Source organism: Salmo trutta, chromosome 17 (genome assembly GCF_901001165.1).
Source record: "Salmo trutta chromosome 17, fSalTru1.1, whole genome shotgun sequence".
NCBI classification, from domain to species: Eukaryota; Metazoa; Chordata; class Actinopteri; order Salmoniformes; family Salmonidae; genus Salmo; species Salmo trutta.
Genome location: NC_042973.1, coordinates 38,033,666 through 38,046,339, shown reverse-complemented (window position 1 = coordinate 38,046,339; position 12,674 = coordinate 38,033,666). Strand labels below are relative to the sequence as shown.

At 42.3% G+C, this 12,674-nt stretch overlaps 1 protein-coding gene across 3 annotated transcripts in view; it reads right to left on the bottom strand.

Moving 5' to 3' along the window:
- The window catches only part of LOC115152133 (furin), a 166,353-nt gene that overhangs the window by 58,196 nt on the left and 95,483 nt on the right, over window positions 1-12,674 (bottom strand). For all 3 annotated transcript variants that reach the window (XM_029696672.1, XM_029696673.1, XM_029696674.1), the window contains exons 5-6: window positions 8,994-9,122; window positions 6,269-6,345 (exon numbers count right to left, since the gene is read on the bottom strand). In XM_029696672.1, coding sequence (XP_029552532.1) covers window positions 6,269-6,345; window positions 8,994-9,122 — 206 coding nt within the window. The remainder of the gene's footprint in view (window positions 1-6,268; window positions 6,346-8,993; window positions 9,123-12,674) is intronic.

Here is a 12,674-nt window from a genome sequence, read left to right as displayed (position 1 = left end):
TCAGTTCTCTGCTGCCAATGACTGGAACAAATTGCAAAAATCGCTGAAGTTGGAGATTTACATCTCCCTCACTAACTTTAAGCATCAGCTATCTAAGCAGCTTACCGATCGCTGCAGCTGTACACAGCCCATCTGTAAATAGCCCATCCAACTACCTACCTCGTCCCCATATTGTTAATTTACTTTTTTGCACATCTATCACTCCAGTGTTCATTTGCTAAATTGTAATTACTTCGCTATTATGACCTATTTAGTGCCTTACCTCGTATGCCATTTGCACACACTGTATATAGCCTTTTTCTATTGTGTTATTGACTGTACGTTTCTTTATTCCATGTGTAACTGTGTTTGTCGCACTGCTTTGCTTTATCTTGGCCAGGTCGCAGTTGTAAATGAGAACTTGTTCTCAACTGGCCTACCTGGTTAAATAAAGGTGAAATAAATTTTAAAATATATATTTTTTACAACAATAACAATGTCTACACTGTATTTCTGATCAATTTGATGTTATATTAAATCAACAAAAAAAATTGGCTTTTCTTTCAAAAACAAGAACATTTCTAAGTGACCCCAAACTTTTGAAAGGTAGTGTATATAAATATATTTACCTATATTATTACCTTCATATTATTTCCTCTCACCTAGATATTGAATTGTTGGGAAAAAGCTTAGTAAGTAAACATTTCACTGAACTGCTTTACACCTGCTGTATGCTGTGCACGTGACAAATAAACTAAACCTGGGACTACTAGAATCTCAGGCTCTTCTCACCCTCTCCAATCCACAGTATTGACAGCACTGTAATGGAGGAGAAGAGGAAAGAAAGCACTGAGAGAGGACAAACATTCTGATGATGGAGCACAAAATAATTACCTGCTCGGGTGAGAGCCTCACCTGGCTTGAAACCCTTTCAACAGTACCTGCCAGTCCTGCCAACTTGTAGTACAAAGCATCTACCCAGAACAACTACTAAATGGATGCAAATTCAAAACCCAACCTTGCATGCCACCAATACAAATGAACCAGCCTTGGCAGGGGAAGGGGACGTAAGCTTCCGACTTAAGTCTCCTGTTCCCTTTTCTCCCCATGGAAATATTCATATAATCCCATTGTGGGGAGGCGGAGAGCATTACTCAGCATCTGGCCGCACGCCTCTATGGGGATTTACTGTACTCATCTGCTATAATTTCTTCTTAGGTCACTCCAAACACACAGTGCTCAGAGCTATTGACAGAGACACACTTGCTTCTCATTTCATGGTCTCATATTGATTCCGTCCTGGATTATTACCTTGGCAGCAACAGCCGAAGTCTGTGTGTAGTATACTGTGTCTTTACTGTGTGTGTAATATACTGTGTTTGTACTGTGTGTGCATGTGCTTGCTTAGGTACCATGTGTATACAGTGCCGTGATAAAAGTATTTGCCGTGTTTCAGATTTTCTCAATTTTTGCATATTTCTGACACTGAATATTATGAGATATTTAACCAAAACCCAATATTAGATAAAGGGAACCTGAATGAATAAATAACAAAATGTTTACATTTATTTTGTTTATTTAATCAACTAAGTTATGCAACACCTAATGACCCTGATGGTTTGGGGATGATTTGCTGCCTCAGGACACGGATGACTTGCCATCATTGAAGGAACCATGAATTCTGCTCTGTATCAGATAATTCTAAAGGAGAATGTCAGGCCATCCATCCGTGAGCTGAAGAGCAGATGGAACATGCAGAAAGACAAATGGTCCAAAACACACAAGCAAGTCCAGAATGGCTCAAAAGCAACAAATATTTGTTTTATTATACCTTTATTTAACGAGGCAAGTCAGTTAAAAACACATTTTTATTTACAATGACGGCCTACCCCGGCCAAACCCGGACGACGCTGGGACAATTGTGCGCCGCCCTATGGGACTCCCAATCCCGGCCGGATGTGATACAGTCTGGATTCGAACCAGGGACTGTAGTGACACGTCTTGCACTGAGATGCAGTGCCTTAGACCACTGCGCCACTCGGGAGCATGGCCTATAGAAATAGCCTATAGTCAAAGTCCAGACCTAAACCCGATTGAGATGTTGTGGCAGGACCTGAAATGATCAGTTCATGCTTGACAAACCACCAATGTAGCTGAGTTAAAGCAATTCTGCATGGAAGAGGGCCAAAATTCCTCCACAGGGATGTGAGAGACTGATCAATAACTACAGGAAGCGTTTGGTCGCAGTCATCGCAGCTAAAGGTATAATTACTTTTTCACACGGGGTGTTGCATAACTTTGTTTTTGAAATAAATGGAAAAAAGTATCAATATGTTGTGTTATTTGTTCACTCGGGTTCCCTTAATCTAATATTAGGTTCTGGTTGAAGATCTGATAGCATTCAGTGTCCAAAATATGCAAAAATAGAAAATCAGAAAGGGGGCAAATCATTTTTCAGGACACTGTGTGCGCGTTTTCGGAAGTTCTGTGCAGCAGCGGGTCTGGAAAGGAGAAGCTTAACCAACCAAGGAGTAGTCCTGTGTTCCCTAGTCAGCAGAACTGAGTGGCACCTGCCTCAAGGGGGGCAGGGGTGGACTAGGCAGAGCTACTGTAGTACTACTCCAGGCAACGATGGAAACAAGGTCCCTGGTTAGTGAAAGCCTTTGGCCTTGACTATGCAAACCAATTGCTTTTCTCCCAGTGGGGAAAAGAGAGAGGGAATCTCTTCTGTAGAGGCAGAATAAAACAGTGGACTTAAATGCCTTCGGTAATGCCAATCACTTCAATATGTACAGTAGATACAGTACAACACACATCAATATGTACAGCAGAGAGGCAGCTTAAAAAGAAGACAGGGTTCTTGTTCAAGGGAAGGGAAAACATTTGGTGATACAACATGCAAAGCCATTTTCAGTTCACTGGTAGAAATGCATTGAATCTCTTCAGTATTTACAGTAGAGGCAGAGGCAGCTCAAATAATGTAAGCATGGGGAGCATGTTGTGCTGTGGAGAGATTAGTTCTATCTGAAATATGTTTCGACAGTGTTATGAAAGACTCATTTATCATGTTTCCTGACATACTGCAAGATTCTGTTAAGCTTTGAACCAAAATAAATGAGAAAAACAAACAACAAAAAGACTGTGGGCCTTTAGAGTGGCGCAGCTGTCTAAGGCATTGCAGTCCTGAGGCGCCACTATTGCATTGGGTTCGATCCCAGGCTGTCACAGCCGGACGTGCCCGGGAGCCCAATAGGGCAGCACACAATTGGCCCAGCGCTGTCCTGGGTTAGGGGAGGGTTTGGCCGGGGGGGCTTTCCTTGCCTCATCATGCTCTAGTGACTCTTTGTGGCGAGCCGGGCGCTTGTAAGCTGACTTTGGTCGTCAGTTGAACAGTGGTTTCCTACGACACGTTGGTGGGCTGGCTTCCGTGTTTAGCGAGCAGTGTGTTAAGAAGCAGCTCTGCTTGGCGGGTCATGTTTCGTAGGATGCATGTCTCGACCTTCACCTCTCCTGAGCCCATTGGGGAGTTGCATCGATGAGACAAGATTGAAACTACCAATTGGGAGAAAATGCTGGAAAAATTACAAAAATATATATATATAATATAAGACTGGCATTCGTTCCAGAATAAAAGGGGGAGATTTGCGACAAATCCTGCTGTGTGTTTCAGAGGCGGGAGGAATTCAACAGTGTCTAATCTCATCCACGGGAGATGGAGCCATGGCAGAAGACACAGCCACACGCTGGGTTCACGGTGAGGGAGTGAGGGGCTGAGGAGGCACTTTGGAAACCCCCTTTTACTTTTGGACCAGCGCTTTTTTACTTCAATCACCAAAAGCCGGGAGAGAGGAGCTGGTATCAGCCAGGGGCAAATAAACTACTGTACTAGCTACAAACAAAGTTGCTCAGGCTCTGAGGTGGTGGTGGAAGTGGTGGTGTTGACCCTTTTTGTACTAACCCTTCACATACGCTGCTGATACTGTTTTTGATCTATCCTGTTGCCTAGTCACGTTATCCTTGCCTATATGTACATATCTACAGAGCATTTGGAAAGTATTCAGACCCATTGACTTTTTCCACATTTTGTTACATTACAGCCTGATTAAAAAAAAAATGCCATTTTTTTTATAATTAGTCAATCTACACACAATACCCCCATAATGATAAAGCTAACCCATGTAAAAATAATTAAAAAATATCACGTTTACATAAGTATTCAAATCAAAGTTTATTTGTCACCTGCGCTGAATACAACCTTACAGTGAAATGCTTACTTACAGGCTCTGACCAGTAGTGCAAAAAAGGTATTAGGTGAACAATAGGTAAGTAAAGAAATAAAAACAGTAAAAAGACAGTGAAAAATAACAGTAGCGAGGCTATAAAAGTAGCGAGGCTACATACAGACACCGGTTAGTTGGGCTGATTAAGGTAGTATGTACATGTAGATATGGTTAAAGTGACTATGCATATATGATGAACAGAGAGTAGCAGCAACGTAAAATAGGGGTTGGCGGGTGGCGGGACACAATGCAGACCCTTTAATCAGTACTTTAAAGAAAGCACCTTTGGCAACGATTACAGTCTCTTCTTGGGTATGACGCTTCAAGCTTGGCACACCTGTATTTGGGGAGTTTCTCCCATTCTTCTCTGCAGATCCTCTCAAGCTCTGTCAGGTTGGATGGAGAGTGTTGCTGCACAGCTATTTTCAGGTCTCTCCAGAGATGTTCGATCGGGTTCAAGTCCAGGCTCTGGCTGGGCCACTCAAGGACATTCAGTGACTTGTCCCGAAGGCACTCCTGCATTGTCTTGGTTGTGTGCTTAGGGTCGTTGTCCTGTTGGAAGGTGAACCTTTGCCCCAGTCTGAGGTCCTGAGCGTGTTTTCATCAAGGATCTCTCTGTACTTTGCTCCATCCTGACTAGTCTTCCAGTCCCTGCGAGTGAAAAACATACTCACAGCATGATGCTGCCACCACTATGCTTCACCGTAGGGATGGTACTGGCCAGGTGGTGAGCTGTGCCTGGTTTCCTCCAGACGTGATGCTTGGCATTCAGGCAAAAGAGTTCAATCTTTCATCAGACCAGAGAATCTTGTTTGTTATGGTCTGAGAGTCCTTTAGGCGCCTTTTGGCAAACTCCAAGCGGGCTGTCATGCACATTTTACTGAGGAGTGGCTTTCGTCGGGCCACTCTACCATTGTGTTCTTGGGTACCTTCAATGCTGAATAGATTTTTTGGTACCCTTCCCCAGATATGTGCCTTGACACAACCCTGTCTCGGAGCTCTACGGACAATTCCTTCAACCTCATGGATAGTTTTTTTACTCTGACATGCACTATCAACTGTGGGACCTTATATAGACAGGTGTGTGCCTTTCCTAATCATGTCCAATCAATTGAATTTACCACAGTTTGACTCCAATGAAGTTGTAGAAACATCTCAAGGATGCTTAATGGAAACAGGATGCACCTGAGCTCAATTTCGAGTCTCATAGCAAAGGGTCTGAATACTTATGTAAATAAGATTTCTGTTTTTGTTTCGACATTATGGGGTATTGTGTGTAGATTGCTGAGGAAAATGTTTTATTGAATCAATTTTAGAATTGTAACAAAATGTGGAAAAAGTCAAGGGGTCTGAATACTTTCCGAAGGCACTGGACCTCAATTACCTCGTATATCAACTCGGTACTGGTACTCCGTATACATAGCCAAGTTATCGTTACTCATTGTGTATTTATTCCTCGTGTTATTATTTTTCTATTATTTCCATATTTTTCTCTCTGCATTGTTGGGAAGGGCCAGTAAGCATTTCACTGTTAGTGTACACCTGTTGTTTACAAAGCATGTGACAAATACAATTGGATTTGATTAATCTGGCCTAATTGGTTTGGGGGAAAATAAATATTGGGACAACGACATAGTTAAGAAACTCTAGGATAGTCTGACGCTGGGCTGTGAGAAGCACTGTTACAGGGCATACTGGTATTTCATACGATTAAATCACCAGTCAACAATCCCCTCAAGTTATTAATGGATGACACTGTGTCAGAGAAGCAGTGCTGTTTGACTGCTGTGGGCTGTTGCTGTTTGTAAATGAGGGCAGACAGACTGAAAGACAAGGGCTTGCTTGAGGGCCTATACTGAAAGAAACACAGCGTTACACGATGCAGTGAACCTGCAAAATAAGCTTGCACAATCTAAGAAACTTTTGACATAGCTCATTTGGCTGTATGTACTGCATGTATGGTCCAGTTTAGGAGTGTGGGGCAGAGCAGGGAAATCACATTACAGTACCTGTTCTCGTTGCGCTGTGTGTAGCGTGGCTGGGGATCAGAGTCTCCATCATTAACATCATAGCTGGCATCAGGGTCCTGGGAACAGAGATGGAAACAGGTGTCTGTGATGTGAGACTGGGGCTATGGCTGAAGAGCATCCTTTCCTTTCATGTTAAGGAACTGAGGATATGGTAATAGTGAGGGTGACCACTCTCAGGATGCATCTCAATAGCCTTAAAGGCTCTGCATCGTCAAGCCAACGTCTGCATTGGCCGTACACCATTTACTGCAATGCGGCCTCCCCAGAAGTCAGAGCAAATGGGGAGTTTCTGTTATTACAGAACCTCCCGCCCCCACCTACCGTCAACCAATCATGTCAATGCGGAGCTATACAGAGCCATCCGCATTGTTCCAAAATTTGAGAAGCGCACGGCGATGCGGTACGGAGCTCGATTTGGCCACTGCATGTCTCCGAAGGCTCCGCAATTGCGTAACACCCTCCATACGAAGCCTCCAACCACTTTGTCAGATCAAGCATAAATTGGATTTTAAGAGTCTCTTTTCCTCCATCTGTTGCTGCACTCAAACGAAAGCAATTCCTGGAAAGTAATTTGAGGTAGGTATTAGGGATGTGCATCTTTCCCTTTCAAGACGATTTGATATGTATCTAGACACATGGGCTCCGATACGATACAGGAACGATATGCTTTAATTGTAAACGATTCAGTGCGATTCGATTTTATTAGAGAACGAATTAATGCGACTTGGTTCCATGCGGTTCGATGCACTAACATTTGTTGCATAAATAAATGAAAATCTGCTGCTGATGGAGCTCATGAGCTGTGCCTCTCTGAGTTGGATCTATCTGAGCTGACTTCTGTGTGTGTGTGTGTCTATGGTGTACGTACTATGTAGGCACCTTATGTGAGCCATTAGGGAGACTAGGCATCTACCACCCCACTACCAGATTTGGCGGGCAATGTGGCCTATGTTTTTTGTCACTCCACTTTGGTTCTGAAATCACCATCACCCACTAATTAACCTGTCATTTTTGCAGATTAAGTTGTGGGGGCTGGTAATGTATCAATATTTATCATTTACAAATTAGTTATGACATAGCCAATGAATATATAACAGAACTTTGGATTTCACCCCCATCTCAAAATGGAATGGTTTTGACCGTTTGGAAGATTTATGAAGTGAGCTTGTTTTCTGTCCTCATTATGAAATTATCAACTTTACCCTGGTGGAAAAAATAAGAAATTGTCAAACCTGACTAAAAGTAACCAGATACTTAACAGAAAATGACTCAAGTAAAAGTAAAAGTCACCCAGTAAAATACTACTTGAGTAAAAGTATCTGGTTTTAAATGTACTAAAGTACAGCTGTGGAAAAAGTACCCAATTGTCATTCTTGAGTAAAAGTAAATGCTATACATCAAATTCCTTATATTAAGCAAACGGCACAATTGTTTGCTTGTTTTTTACAGACAGACAGGGGCACACTCCAGCACTTAGACATCATTTATAAATGCAGTATTTGTGTTTAGTGAGTCCACCAGATCAAAGGCAGTAGGGATGACAATACGTTATAGTGATAGCTGCATGAATTGGACCATAATTCTGTAGTACTTTTTGGTGCTAAGGAAAATTGATGGGAGTAAAAAGTACATATTTTCTTTAGGAATGTAGTGGAGTAAAACGTACTCAAAAATATAAAATAGTAAAGTAAAGTACAGATACCCTAAAAAAAGTAAGTATTTTCACTTCATTATTTTTACACCACTGCCTTTATATCTAAAAATGACCATATACACTGATTGTTTAAAGCGAAATTACCTAAACCATTGCAGACAGAGAACCTGAACAATCAAAATAAAATGTATTGTAAGCCCTGTTCAGCAGGTAAAGTCAGATAAGAGTGTCTCCGGTAAAACACAATGTTCAACAGCGCATTGATAACAATAACCTTGCAAATTACAGTGCATTTGGAAAGTATCGAGACCCCTCCACTTCTTCCACATTTTGTTACATTACAGCATTATTCTAAAATGGATTAAACTGTTTTTTTCTCCTCATCAATCTACACACAATGACAAAGCAAAAACTGGTTTTTAGAAATGTATGCAAATGTATAAAAAATACAAAACTGAAATATTACATTCACATAAGTATTCAGACCCTTTGCTATGAGACTCGAAATTGAGCTCAGCGGCATCCTGTTTCCATTGATCATCCTTAAGATGTTTCTACAACTTGATTGGAGTCCCCCACTTTAAAAAAAAAATGTAATCAATTTTAGAATACGGCTGTAACGTAACAAAAATGTGGATAAAGTCAAGGTGTCTGAATACTTTCCGAATGCACTGTACATAGGTTGTCACTCAACTGAAGCCTAATATAGCGCAAGCGGTTTTTACATTTGAATGCTGAAAGTGCCCTGAAGATGTAAAAGATCAGATGTGAAAGATTTGTTGTCAGCCCACGAAACTGGGCACAGTGCACCGTTTGACTAGGCTACTGATATTGTCTGGGGTTGTTCAGCATGCAAAATTACTTGTAGATCAATGACAGTTACATGTTTAGTTTGACACTGAAGGAGAAGATGCATCAGTTGTCACAAAATATAAGAGGTATTTTCAGAAGGTAGAAAGAATGTAATATGAGCTCCCCTCAAAAATGAATAGGCGATTCATAACGTACTTCATCTATCGAGACAGCGCAGGTTGTGGTTGCAGTACTCACGTAGTTGGAGGCAAGGTCTGGGTGGTCTTTCTCTATGCCGTCATCCAGGATCGTGACCACCACTCCTCTCCCGGTGTACCCCTGGGACCATGCTCCCCTGGCATTCAGGTCTGCTTCGCTGGGGTTGGACTGGAGAGAACACAGAAGAACAAGAATTCATGAAGCCATTGCTATCACAAAGACACAGGGTGTTTCTCAATATGCATACCACCGTGCTCCACACTCTCATGCTCCGACCACGTTCTCTTGAGTACGTCCTTGTGAGGACGAGTGTGGAGAATGCGTAAAACAATAGATTTGAAAAGGACTCACACTCCCCCTACTGTATTACCTCACACTTCAGCTCCCAATTCACGGAACCTTCTTCCAAGACATACACAAAGCAAACTTTTTACTTCATAATTATCAGTTATATATGTGAATCGTAATAATCTAGCTAGCCAGCTAGTTAAACAGGCTAAAATGACTTAAAACTAATATTATGCAAGATAGATCTCAATTATTCATTGGTAGCTAAGCTAACAATTCCTTGTGGCCATCTGGCTAGCTAACAGTACTATTAGCTAACCAGTTAGCCCTATTGACTTACTATGGGCTTGCGATCTACAGTACGTAGGCAGGTCAACGTTCCAAAATTAAACACAGCATGTACAGTGTATTCAGAAAGTTTCCAGACCCTTTGACTTTTTTCACATTACAGCCTTATTCTAGAATGGATTACATCGTTTTTTTCCCCCTCCTCAATCTACACACAATACACCATTGTGACAAAGCAAAAACTGTTTTTTTGAAGAACTGTTCGCAAATTTAAAAATAAAAACATGAAATATCACATTTACATAAGTATTTGGACCCTTTAGTCAGTACTTTAAAGAAAGCACCTTTGGCAACGATTACAGTCTCTTCTTGGGTATGACGCTACATGCTTGGCACACCTGTATTTGGGGAGTTTCTCCATTCTTCTCTGCAGATCCCCTCAAGCTCTGTCAGGTTGGATGGGGAGCGTCGCTGCACAGATACTTTCAGGTCTCTCCAGAGATGTTCGATCGAGTTCAGGCTCTGGCTGGGCCACTCAAGGACACTCAGATACTTGTCCTGAAGCCACTCCTGCGTTGTGTGCTTAGGGTCGTTGTCCTGTTGGAAGTTGAATCTTCGCCCCAGTCTGAGGTCCCTCGCACTCTGGAGCAGGTTTTCATCAAGGATCTCCATGTACTTTGCTCCGTTCATCTTTCCCTTGATCCTGACTAGTTTCCTGGTCCCTGCCGCTGAAAAACATTCCCACGGTATGATGCTGCCACCAACATGCTTCACCATAGGGATTATGTCAGGTTTCTTCCAGATGTGACGCTTGGCATTCAGGCCGAAGAATTCAATCTTAGCTTCATCAGACCAGAGAATCTTCTTTCTCATGGTCTGAGAGTTCTTTGGGTGCCTTTTGGCAAACTCCAAGTGGGCTGTCATGAGCCTTTTACTTTAGTGAGTTCCATCTGGCCACTCTACCATAAAGGCCTGATTGGTGGAGTGCTGCAGAGATGGTTGTCCTTCTGGAAGTTTCTTGGTGGTTCCAAACTTCTTCCATTTAAGAATGATGAAGACCACTGTGTTCTTGGGGACCTTCAATGCTGCAGAAATATTTTGGTACCCTTCCCCAGATCTGTGACTCGACACAATCCTGTCTCGGGTTTCCACGGACAATTCCTTCAACCTCATGGCTTGGTTTTTGCTCTGACATACACTGTCAACTGTGGGACCTCATATAGTCCAATCAATTGAATTTACCACAGGTGGACTCCAATCAAGTTGTAGAAAAATCTGAAGGATGATCAATGGAAACAGGATGCACCTGAGCTCAATTTCAAGTCTCATAGCAAAGGGTCTGAATAATTAAGGAGAGAGAGGAGGAGGAGAGAGGAGTAAGGCCAAGTGTGCACCACCGGCAATCTGGATGGGACCCAAAGTGGCTTAAAATTGACAGACTGAAGCCGTGGCTATATAATACGCCACATGGTTAGTCAACTTTCCTTTAATTAGGCTAAGGCCTAAACATTTTTTTGCATATTTAGTCTGTACTAGTGTACAGCATTATGTGTTTAATTCTGAGCCAACTCCACCAGGACCTCGATGACCCAATAGTTTTGGGCACTTTCAACATCAAGGAAGAGAGGGAGAGGCCAGGTGGAGAAGACCAAGACCAGGGAGCAGTTCTGGGCTCGGGTTCAGGGAGGAGGTAAAAACATTTGTTTTCAAATGCTGTGATGAAACCAATGTTACATCATGTGCGTTGGATAAACTAAAATAAACAGCTATTAATCACTTATTTTCTGTTTCGTGCTGTAATTAGGTCATGGATTCATATCTTGTTGGCCTCCAGGACAGCCTAGACCAGAGGTTCCAACACCTGGAGATTCTGGGGGCCTTCAGTGTGTTGGGACCTCAGGCTGCATTCTCTAGTGAGAGAATAAACACCTTTAACCTGACCCTCCTCTCCAGGCCGTTTTGGAGTGCCAGAGGCTGCTGTGTTGCAAGAGTAGCACTCTTACAAGCAACATGTGCTAGTTGGAGCATTTTAGGCCAGTGTTGCCCAACTCTTTTTCCTGTTGAACTACCACTCTGTTGGCTCTTGTTTAATTTTGTACATCTTTTTGTTTTTCATGTATTTCAGGGGTTGGACCAGTTGACGGCAATGACAAATACTGTATCTTCACACCTAGAATAAAAACCTCCAGGCTTTCGTCATAACTGTCAATTTATTGAACAAAACTACGAATTACAGGGGACAGTTTGGAAAAAACTAACCGAATCGTCCTCTGGAAAAACAAAGTAATAATTACATAAGCAACGTTCTCTAGTAATACTAGTCCCGTGCAAATAGGTCTTTGGTCGTGTGCATGCGATGCATACATGTCACGTAAAGAGAGCAAGGGTTGAGGATAAAAGGGAATGTTTTTCCTAAACAAATTAGGGGTTTTGGTAACAGAACTTTTCAGTCAGAAATGGCTGCAATTATGTTGCAGTTTCAGCAACAAGTACAGCTCGATAAACACTTTGACGTTCTGTGGTGGTCGCTGCAGCAGGGAGGAGACAGACACAACCGGTCCTAGTCACACAGTCACTCACTGTTTTTTTTTTTTTTTTTTTTTTTTTTAACACAACGCAGCAGGTCTGAGCCTGGCCCAGCACAATCAGGGGCGGCAGGTAGCCTAGTGGTTAGAGTAACCGAAAGGTTGCTGGATCAAATACCCGAGCTGACAAGGTAAAAATCTGTCATTCTGCCCCTGAACAAGGCAGTTAACCCACTGTTCCCCGGTAGGCCGTCATTGTAAATAATAATTTGTTCTTAACTGGCTTGCCTAGTTAAATAAAAATCGAATCAATTGCTGGTCGGACTCCCTCTAGTCATTTGGGTGTCTTAATTATTTAATCAAACCGTTTGCTTAAAGCATCAGACAAGCTCAGTGAATATAGTTGATTTGATTAAAACACATATGATTTGTCAATATATGGAAAAATACATGTTTTAAAATTTCTACCAATCGACTCCTGGTCGACCAAGATTTCTTTTAGTCGGGGACAGTCCTAATTGAGTGACAGGTCGGCACAAATAAATCAGCACAGTGGACAGAGCGCGCCGCGGTGTGTATTGGGGGGATATGGAAAGCCACTGGCCGGTTATGTATGACT